Source organism: Lolium rigidum, chromosome 1 (genome assembly GCF_022539505.1).
Source record: "Lolium rigidum isolate FL_2022 chromosome 1, APGP_CSIRO_Lrig_0.1, whole genome shotgun sequence".
Lineage (NCBI taxonomy): Eukaryota > Viridiplantae > Streptophyta > Magnoliopsida > Poales > Poaceae > Lolium > Lolium rigidum.
Genome location: NC_061508.1, coordinates 255,239,565 through 255,250,589, shown reverse-complemented (window position 1 = coordinate 255,250,589; position 11,025 = coordinate 255,239,565). Strand labels below are relative to the sequence as shown.

At 49.4% G+C, this 11,025-nt stretch overlaps 1 protein-coding gene across 1 annotated transcript; it reads right to left on the bottom strand.

Moving 5' to 3' along the window:
• Window positions 1–411: 411 nt before the first annotated feature.
• LOC124683534 (heavy metal-associated isoprenylated plant protein 28-like) lies at window positions 412–1,301 on the bottom strand. Its single transcript, XM_047218035.1, has 3 exons — window positions 1,210–1,301; window positions 1,043–1,118; window positions 412–926 (listed from the first exon to the last, which is right to left on the bottom strand). Exons 1-3 carry the CDS (start codon window positions 1,213–1,215, stop codon window positions 520–522), a joined length of 489 nt encoding a protein of 162 aa, XP_047073991.1. The 5' UTR covers window positions 1,216–1,301; the 3' UTR covers window positions 412–519.
• Between the last annotated feature and the right edge of the window lie 9,724 nt (window positions 1,302–11,025).

The window sequence follows — 11,025 nt, the reverse complement described above, 5'->3', positions numbered from 1 at the left end:
ACGCTGCCGGTGCAAAAATTGTGGGAAGGGAAAATTTGGGAGTAGCTAATGGAGAAGATAACCGAAGAGGGAGGTTACCCCTACCTTTGCCGCACAACGCCCTGGGATTTTGGCTTCTCCCACCATGCCGAGGCGGAGCTCCCGCGCGAATGGCATTGTCGATTTTTGTCTCGCCAGGCCTGACCCTAGAGAAACTGTCAAACTGGACGTTCCTTCGGGCCTGTCCCAGGAGTGCTTTAAGACCCGGTCTATGTAAGAACGCGACTGAGCTCAGGGAATCAAACGGCCCAAAAAATACTGGGCCGTTGCGAGCCAGGGACGGCTAGGTTACCAAACGCGCCCTAGATAAATTTACAAAAATTTACACACAAAATGCCGTGTACCAGACATGGGCTTTGAAGTTTTATACAGAGCACCTGCAGAACTGTACACAAGAGGCATATATACACGCTGCAGCAGAAGCTGGTCGATGAATCGACCCGATTCGATCAGTAGTCATGGGGAGCAGCCACCGGCCGGTCACATGATGGAGCAGGCGTGGGGGTTCTCGTCGCTGAAGTAGCTCCCCGCGGCGACATGCTGCTCGTGGCCGTAGTGCCCGTGGAGGTCCGAGTCGTAGTAGCCGTGGACGTGGTAGTTGTACGAGCTGGTGCCCTTGCCGCCGCCGCCGTTGCTGCCGTGCGGCACGCTGTTGTAGTAGCGGTGCGCGTGGGCGGCGGCGGCGGGCTTGAGCTGCTGGTGGTGGTACGCCGCCGGCTGCGCGTAGGCGTGGTGGTGCTGGTGGTGGTACTCCGGGTTGTAGGCGGACGGCCACAGCACGGCGAGCTTCCCGGTACGCCGCGCCGCGCGCAGCACCTTCTTCTGGCTCGCCGTGCCAGTCACCGTCACCTTGTCCCGCGCCCTGTCCACGTCCACGTAGTGCACGCCTGAAGATCACCAACCACAAAGAACATGTTAATTCCCATGTTGTACTACTACGGTCGCCATCTCGAAGTCGATCTAAGAAAACAGCCATGGTGACTGAGAAATTCCTCGATCGTACCTTGAAGCCTCAGGAGGGCCTTCCTCACGTTGTCCTCGCAGCCGTCGCAGTCGATGCTCATCTGCATCTCCACGATCTGCACGCGTACATGAAACAACACAAGATTAATTCTAAAGAATTTAGCATCAGATCTTGCAATTTAGAGAGACACAGGCGCAAGAACTTACCGTCATGGCTGATTGCTTCTAGCTTTGGAGAGACTGGCGATACTAACTGAAGTCCTCTGTGTGTATCTGTCAAAAGTCCAACACTTCCTTTGTAAATTGACAGTGCTTTGCTAGGACAGTGCCTGGCTGTATATAAGGGCCGTAAGTAAATGTGAGAGAGGCCAGTGCATATTTTTTGTCCAGGTCAAGTCAGCTCATGGATAGATGAAGATATCTACCAGCTGCAACTTGCATATGTCTACATATATATGTAACGACAGTTGATCACAGCTTTGCCGTCTAATTTCGGCGTTACTCTCTCCCTATGCATCATCAAGAGCGACGTGCAACCAGCAAATATTTCACTTCACCTTGCCATGACGACCGCAGAGCGGTGAATGGCATGGAAGTTGCGTGAAAATTTTGCGGGTGCTTCAAAGTCATGATGATTAACGACGCATCGAGTTAATTAAGCTGACCCTTAGTAGTGCAGGTACGAATCAGAACTATGCAAGTTAGAAAAACGCAGATCCTCCCACGAAATATCAAGCGATGCACTGCACCTCCTTTTCTTCGGGAGCATATCTTCTAGTTATATGATATCGGCGTTACTCTCAGATTTTGAGTACGAAATTTAGTAGTTAATTTGAGTACAAATTTTTTGAGTACGAAATTTAGTAGTTAATTTGAGTATTCACAAGTCATACCCGCACTACTTAATTTGAGTACGAAATTTTTGAACCTGACAGGTTCAGACTTTGGATGTAAACCTGTCTCTCAGATTCAGAGAACACAAGCACAAAAGAAGTACTTAGCCCTTTTTGGAGAATTTGAGTGAGATCCACGATTACGGATGAAGGTTTGAGCCGAACCACAGACTGTTATGGCTAGGGTTTAATCTAGTTACAAGAGGATGGGTTTCTAAGGCTCAAAATCCTTGGCTTTAGAGCCCCAAAGATGGGGTAAAAGTAGTAGAAAGAAAGGTCAAAAAACTCAGTTTTGGTGAAACAAGTGGTAATTACAGTGTCAGCCGTTGGATCACCAACTTCATTCAAAGGGGCGCTAATTGTTAAGTGGAAGTCGACATCAATTTCCTTAGCCGATTGGTTATCGGGTCAACATCTAACGGTCGTTCGACATATCGGTTCAACAACTGACAATTCGTTCACAAAGCTAAAAAAATGGGGAAGATTAATCCTCCCAAGTACTAGTAGATCCGATTGGCGAATTCTTCCATTTAATGCGCCGTTGGACCATATGTATGCTAATGTCACCTTGAATGTGAGGGATTAGTTTCCTTCCCAAAAGTTCTTTGAGTTTTTTTTTTTTTTTGAAACGGGCAAAAAAGCTTTTGCCTTATATTGATATAGGAGAAGCAAATAAGTACATGGCAAGAGCCATACAAACGGAAAAAAGGGGGAGGGGGCGGAACAAACTCCGCCCCAGAAACAACTTAGCTAACGAGCTCTGCTAGGCTCTTGGCTCCTGCAAGGATCCAGTCTTTTCCTTCTTCCCGGATCTTGTGCATAACGACTGATGGCAGTGAGGACTTGTTGTTGAAGACGCGTTCGTTCCTCTCCTTTCAAATTTCCCAAGTGATGAGAATTACTGCAGACCGTAGGCCTTTGGGAGAAGAGGTAGTGGTCGACGTAATGGCCTGCCAGTAATCAATGACCTTCGCTCTGCCCTCTCCGAGGCTGCCAATAAGATCCGGGCAAGAGAGCCAGGAGGCCGCTGCGATCCAAATGCGCTTGGAGAAACGACATTCGAAGAGGATGTGTCGAGCCGTCTCAGGGGAGCATCTGCAGAGCTGGCAGGTGGGGTGGTGTGGCCATCCCCGCTTTGCAAGGCGATCAGCGGTCCACAGGCGATTTTGGACGGCAAGCCATGCAAAGAAGCGGCACTTTGGAGGGGCCCAGGTCTTCCAGACAATTTTCCCAAACTGGCAAGGAAGAGCCGTGAGGAATTGGACTTTGCAAGCGGAGCTGGCAGAGTAGCAACCATTAGGGGTCAAGGACCAAGTGATGGAATCCTCGATGTCCGGGATCAGGCTGGACCTCAGAAAGGAGATCCCACAGACGAACATATTGCTCCATATGCTCAACGGTGAAAGCATCCACCGCGATGTCTGAGACCCAGTTATGATCAGCGAGCGCCTCCTGGACCGTCCGATTCTTCCTTCCGGAAGCTTTGAAAATCAGGGGAGCAAGGTCCTTTGGAGGGGTGCCATGAAGCCATGAAGAAGACCAGAAGGAGGCCTTGACGCCATTGCCAATGGTGACACGAGTGGCCGCGTTGAAGAGATCTAAATCAGTGGCATCATTGGGGGTCTCGGTGCCCACCCACGGCTTGTCCGGAGCCGTCCACTTATACCATAGCCACCGAAGTCTGAGAGCCCTCGAGAACTTATCCAGGTCCACGATGCCCAGTCCCCCAAGCTCCTTTGGGCGACAGACCTTTTGCCAGTTCACCTTGCATTTCCCTCCGCTGACCGTTTCTTTGCACGCCCAGAGCATCCCACGGCTGATTTTGGCAAAAGCCTTGAGGATGCCTTTATCAGCTTTTAACGCCGTCAAAAGGAAGATAGGCATAGAGGACAGGACCGACTTAACCAGAGCGGTGCAGCCGGCACGATTCAGGAACTTGCCTTTCCACGGGCTTAGGCAGGCCACGGCCTTGTCGATGTAGGGTTGGAGGTCTACCCTTCGGAGTCTTCCGAGTGAGAGAGGCAATCCCAGATACTTGATGGGGAAGGGGGTTGTAGTCGCAGGGAAATTTGCCAGAACATCCTCTAAGTTTATGTCGGCGCACTGAATAGGGGCAATGGAGCTCTTTGCCACATTTGTCACAAGTCCTGTCACCTCCCCAAAGCTCTAAAGTATGCTAGCAAGGCCAGCGACATCATGCGCAGTAGGGGAAAGGAAAATGGCCGCATCATCGGCGTACAAGGAGACCCTAGGACCTTGCAAGCCCCCAGGCATGGCCAAAAGGAGGCCGTCCTCGGTAGCCTTCTCCAGGAGCCTCTGAAGTGGGTCGATGGCGATGTCGAAGAGCGAGAGGCGATAAAGGGTCCCCTGTCGGAGACCCCGACCGTGTATGATATCTTTGCCGGGGATCCCATTGAGGAGTACGCGGGAGGAGGCCGTGGAGAAAAGCATTGTCATAAGAGCCCGCCATCTTTGGGGGAAGCCGAGACGTTGCATAAGATCTAACATATAATCCCATCGCACCGTGTCGAAAGCCTTGGCAATGTCCAGCTTAATGAGGAGGGCCGGATTTTCCTGCGATGCGGCTGGCGAGCGGTATTCCTCACATACATGAAGTTGTCGTGGATAGTTACGGACTTGATGAAGGCACTGCGGCTGTGAGACACGACCTCGTTCATTCTAGGGCTGAGACGTCGTGCCATGGCTTTAGCTATGATCTTCGGGATCACATGTATGAGACTAATGGGTCTGAAATCGGTGATGGATTCCGCTCCGTCTTTCTTAGGCAAGAGCACGATGTTAGCGGTGTTGAGAATATGGAAGTTGGTCGCCGAAAGCTCTGAGAAAGCATTTATGGTCTTCATAAGGTCCTCCTTGATAATGTCCCAGCAAGAGCGAAAGAAAGCTATAGAGAAGCCGTCAGGGCCCGGAGCTTTGTCCGTAGGCATATCCTCCACGGTCATCTTCTGCGGGGCAACCTGTACGGATTGGGCCATGATACGTCCAATTTGCATCACTATTTTATATCATAATTTGCTTTTATTCATTGATATATTTCATATTTGGAGATAATACTTATGTTATTTCATCTATTTTGCATGTTTCATGATTATTGGAGGATCGCGCACCGGAGTTAGGATTCTGCTGGAAAAAGCGCCGTCAGAACGCAATATTTCGGAAGATCAACAGTTGACGGAAATTATATGAAAAATCCTATTTTTCCAGATGACGAAGGGAGCCAGAAGGGGGAGCCGAGGGGACCCGAGGTGGGCCCACCTCATAGGCCGGCGCGGCCCAAGGCCCGGCCGCGCCGCCTCGTGAGGAGGGGCCCACGGCCCCTCTCGCCTCCTTTTCTTCGCGTACGTCTTCGTCCCGAAAACCTAAGCTCGAGGGGTACATCGCGAAGAGCCACAGCCGCCTCTGCGGGGCGGAGAACACCAGAGATAAAAGAGCTCTCCGGCAGGCTGAGATCCACCGGGGAAATTCCCTCCCGGAGGGGGAAATCGACGCCATCGTCACCGTCATCGAGCTGGACATCATCTCCATCACCATCATCATCATCTTCATCATCATCACCGCCGTCTCCACCGCTGCACGCCGTCACCGCTGTAACAATTTGGGTTTGATCTTGATTGTTTGATAGGGGAAACTCTCCCGGTGTTGATTTCTACTTGTTATTGATGCTATTGAGTGAAACCGTTGAACCAAGGTTTATGTTCAGATTGTTATTCATCATCATATCACCTCTGATCATGTTCCATATGATGTCTCGTGAGTAGTTCGTTTAGTTCTTGAGGACATGGGTGAAGTCTAAATGTTAGTAGTGAAGTATGGTTGAGTAATATTCAATGTTATGATATTTAAGTTGTGGTGTTATTCTTCTAGTGGTGTCGTGTGAACGTCGACTACACGACACTTCACCTTTATGGGCCTAGGGGAATGCATCTTGTACTCGTTTGCCAATTGCGGGGTTGCCGGAGTGACGAAACCTGAGCCCCCGTTGGTATATCGATGCGGGAGGGATAGCGAGGATCTCGGAGTTTAAGGCTGTGGTTAGATTTATCTTAATTACTTTCTTGTAGTTGCGGATGCTTGCAAGGGGTATAATCACAAGTATGTATTAGTCCTAGGAAGGGCGGTACATTAGCATAGGTTCACCCACACAACACTTATCAAAACAATGAAGATTAATTAGCTGTATGTAGCGAAAGCACTAGACTAAAATCCCGTGTGTCCTCGAGAACGTTTGGTTATTATAAGTAAACAAACCGGCTTGTCCTTTGTGCTAAAAAGGATTGGGCCACTCGCTGCAATTATTACTCTCGCACTTTACTTACTCGTACTTTATTCATCTGTTACATCAAAACCCTCTGAATACTTTTCCGTGAGCATTTACGAGTGAATCCTTCATCGAAACTGCTTGTCAACACCTTCTGCTCCTCGTTGGGATCGACATTCTTACTTATCGAAGATACTACGATACACCCCCTATACTTGTGGGTCATCAGGCCACGGCGATCAAGGAGTTCCCGCCGGCGCTCACCTGCGGATCCTCGAGGCTGGCCTTGCCGCCTCCCATGAACTTCGAAGAACCGTCCATGAACAGCGCTTGGGTTGAAGAGGCGGAAGACAGCTCGCCGCTGCCTATGACTCCGCTTCCTCTTGACGCACCACCTGCGCCACCTCTCTCTCCCGTCGAAGTTCCGGAGTCGTGGGAGGACGTTGTGGATACTGAGATCCTCCTCCCTGAGCATGGCGATGTCGCGAGCAAGGACTCCGCTCCATCCGTCCTCGGCAACCTCTTCGTGCAGCCGATGGAGCCGCTGCTTCCGTGGCCTACACCGGTTTCGAAGCTGCCAAGGAAGCCTGAGGTGCAGGCCGTCTCCGAGACTCGCCGTAGCGCACGGTTGGGTAACAAGCCGAAGATGCATGCGTTGGACAAGGCGGTGCAGGTCCTAAACTCCAAGATGGGCGTGGCTGCGGAGGGTGTGCCCTTGCTAGAGGCGCGGAAGGCCTATATCAAAAAGTTCAGCACGCAGCTCCCGAACACGACGATTGACGCCTTCTCCAAGCTATTCAAGCTCAACATTCGCAGCATGGCTGAAGCTGATGAGTCCCTTATCGCCATGGGAGGCCCCGGAGGGTGTGAGCCTGTTGCACAGGAAGTGTTCGCCTAGATTCTTTGTCATCCTTCGTTGTGCGGTTCGTCTTTGCTGTACAAGTGTTTGTGATCGCTCTTGCTACTTGTCTGCTATCTCGCCTGTGGGCGTGTCTTCAAACTATCTTCAAACTACCAGCTGTTTGTTTTCCGTCTTCATGATTGGGTCGGACCTCTCCATTGCGGATTGGAATACTCGTGGGCTGAACGACCAAGGCCGTAAAGACACCGTCCATGCCTTTCTTTCCGACAGCTCTTGTCACATCGCATGCATTCAAGAAACCAAGCTGGATCAGCTAGACCAACAAACGGCCTCTTATATTGGTGGTTTTCGGCTTCGCTCCTTCGCGCATCGCCCAACTCTCGGCACTCGGGGTGGCATCCTTCTACTTTGGAATGATGAGCATGTGGACATCTCCAACATCCATATCGGCACCCATGTGATTTCGGAAAATGTCTCTGTTCGTGCCTGTGGTACTTCGTTTAAGCTGACCACGGTATATGGTCCCTCCGATCATGCTGAGAAGGAAGCCTTCCTCACTGAGGTCATCGCTGCCAAGCCCGCAGACGACTCTATGTGGCTCATCATCGGGGATTTTAATCTCATTTATCGGGCGGAAGACAAGAACAACGACAACTTGGACTTCCGGCTAATGGGTCTTTTTAGAAGGGCACTCACCAACTGCCAGCTCAAGGAATTGAAACTTCTAAATAGGAAGTAGACTTGGAGCAATGAGAGAGAGACTCCTACTCTTGTGAGGTTAGACCGGGCCTTCTGTAACGCTGCATGGGACCTGGGGTTCGAACATCACGTGCTGCACGCCCTATCCTCCTCCCTCTCAGATCATTGCCCGCTTCTTCTCTCCAACCAGAGTGGCCCTCGTAAGCCTCCGGTCTTTTGCTTCGAGTCCTTCTGGACCAAGATGCCAGGGTTCACATAAGTTGTCCAAAAAGCCTGGTCCACGCCATCCCCACACTCTCAGCCGGTTCATGTCATCAACCACAAGCTGAAGTCCACGGCGCTTGGACTCAGAGCTTGGAGTAAGGGGCTCTTCTCCGACTGCAAGCAGCAGCTCCTTATGGCCCTCGATGTCATTCTTCAATTGGACATTGCCCAAGAATCTCGATCGCTCTCTCAGGAGGAAAGATGGCTCCGCGCCAATCTAAAACGCCGGGTCAAAGGTCTCGCTGCTCTGGAAAGATCTCGCAAGCGTCAAGCTTCTAGAATCCGCTACCTCCGCGAAGGCGACGCTAATACCAAATTCTTCCATCTTCGAGTCAATGCCAGAAAGCGCAAGAATCACATCCTCAGGCTCAGGCATAACTCGGGCTGGGCCGTGACGCATGAAGATAAGGGCAAATTTATTTTCGACCACTTCTCCCAAACTCTCGGACGACCTCCTCCTCATCCGTTAGACTTTAATTGGGAGGCTCTCAACCCTACCGCTCACCAGTTCTTTGAGTTTCATAGGATAATGCCATTAGGGTTTGGGAAAATTTGGATTTGGGACTCCGACGCATCCCAAGTACTTCTTCAAGTTGACCTCACATGAAAAGTAGGACAAAGCTAACATCCCACTGACACGAAATGGTCCATATAATTTTGAGTGGAGTATTAAGCTCACGTGGACACTGAGTGAAGTGAAGGCGTGCGGATCTTGAGGTAGACCATACAAGTGAGATTACGAAATCCCTTTTTATTATGTGTTTGCCAGCAAAGTGCTTCATTCTCTCAGGAGCCCTTGGTGTCCTTTTCTTCACATATAGCAATATTCTCATTGGCCAGAACATAAGTGATGTTATCAATTGAATCTTCAGACTATGATACTTCTTCAGCAATCAAGCATGATGGTCTACCAGATAGTAGTACCTGGAATGGGTTCACTTGTAAAGAGGTATAGAAACTTGTGTTTTACCATCATTCAAATGCTGACAACTATTGTTGACCCCTCTTTGGTTGGGTAAATGCCTTCACTAGTACAGATCGGGTCTTTAAGGCTCTCCATGCACACAGAAGGCCTTTGACGTGTGTGGTGTGAAAAATTAGTGACACCAAATAATTTGAACTGTGTGCGCGCGGTCTGGAGGATAGTTCCCCTGTGCAGGTACAACAGACACGGAAGTTTTTCTAGACCATAACATTTACTTCGCACAAGGCTTGCTACAAAATAATCGCCAGGGTAAACTCCCACCATCGCCAACGGTTCGTAGATGGTCTACGGTGTGTAAATTTTCTGCGGCATTTCCTTTATTGCACCGTCTCTTTTTCTACTCCTCAGCACAAATGGTAATAAATAAAAAGTCATGTGTAGAACTTTTCCCGAGTATCCTCTTTGCCTTCCTCCTGTGTGCCACATACGTGTCATCGATGATCCGCTTCCTCAGCCGCGCTACATAAAGCCCTGCGCCACCGCCCTCTTGGCACACACCACCATTACGGTAAACAAATTCGACATGGTTCGCAGAAAGAAGACCGCTTGCTTCTCTTGGCACTACTAGGAAAACAACTATATGCGGGTTTGCTACCCGTGGCGCAATGGTGCGCCACTAATACATACTAGTGGCATACCACAAACCAGCGCGCCACTAGAAAAAAAACTTACCAATGGTGCACTATTTGAGGAGGTGCGCCACTAGTATGTCTAGGGGGTGAGCATTTTTGTGCTATCCAATATCCTCACCCCACATGGATCGCCTTTTCTATATTAGAAAAACTAAAATAAAATGATACAAACATTAAAATTTAAAATCCTTCAAGACGTCCATATGTTATTTATGGATGAATCCTGATGTATGGACAAAATCTAATGATGCTAGATAAAATCCAACGATGATAAAAGCATGCACACATATACACCTGATCACCAAATCCACTCTCATGTTATGTATCACTCCTTTTATCAAGACACCCCAAAATCACTCGGAGGCTCCTGGAAGCTTTTTTGACTGCCATGTCTACTCCCATCGGGAGCGCTGGCCCACAAAATAAACATCATTTATACGATAAAATCTTTTGAATTCTCGACGCACCAAGCATATCAGGGAGCTCCAGCCGATAAAATACTGAACACTAAACGTACGGCTCCACGTGACACATCGTCTTCACCATAAAAACTTTACGACTCCATCGAGCCTCTTAGTGCACCTAAACATTCCGAAGCTACTGCCGACAAAATTATACATAAATAATGGCTCATGCCAAAACATCGTTCTCACGATACTTGGGCTACGAGTCCATCGCGCCTATATTCCCCTCGACGACTCAGGGGCTACTGCCGATACAATTCAAAAATAAATACGGCTCTACAAGATGCATCGTTGCAACGAGTCCATCAAGCTTGCAACACGACTTGATCACTCATAAGTTGTTGCCAACACTATACGAAATAAAACACAGCTATGTGATGAAACATCGTTTGTCACTACAAGAAAAGTTGCCATAGCCAACGAATTGAAAGTCGCGCCGTGGTTGCTGATGCACCAACCCCGACGATTTTTGCTTTCTCCGTGGTGCATGTCAAAAAAAAGTTCTCATTTTTGAGGCCAACTAGCCCGACGTAAACGTGGAAAACGTCGCGTATGGTGACCCGGGACATGGTGCATGGTGAATTCTCGGGTGCGCTGGCTAAGTCAAAGCAAATATGCACCGCCGAGGGATGTAGGGCCCAGATGACAGTGTCTCTAGCGAAGTTTTTTTTCTCGATCGCGCCATCTCGTTCATGTTCTCCGATCGAGCCATTTACGCTGCAGGATCATGGGTCCCGCATGTCATCCTCTATGAACAATAAACCTTTTCTTCCTTGGAGTTATTTTTGGCTCCCAATATTTGGTCATTGCGTTTCTCTTTCGATCTCATGCCGCCTCTGAAACAATGAGGAAGCTGCTAGGCCATGGGTCCCGCGTGTTATCCTCTACGTACAATAAAAGTTTTCTTTCTTGGAGTTAAATTTTACCCCTAATTTCTGGCTACTT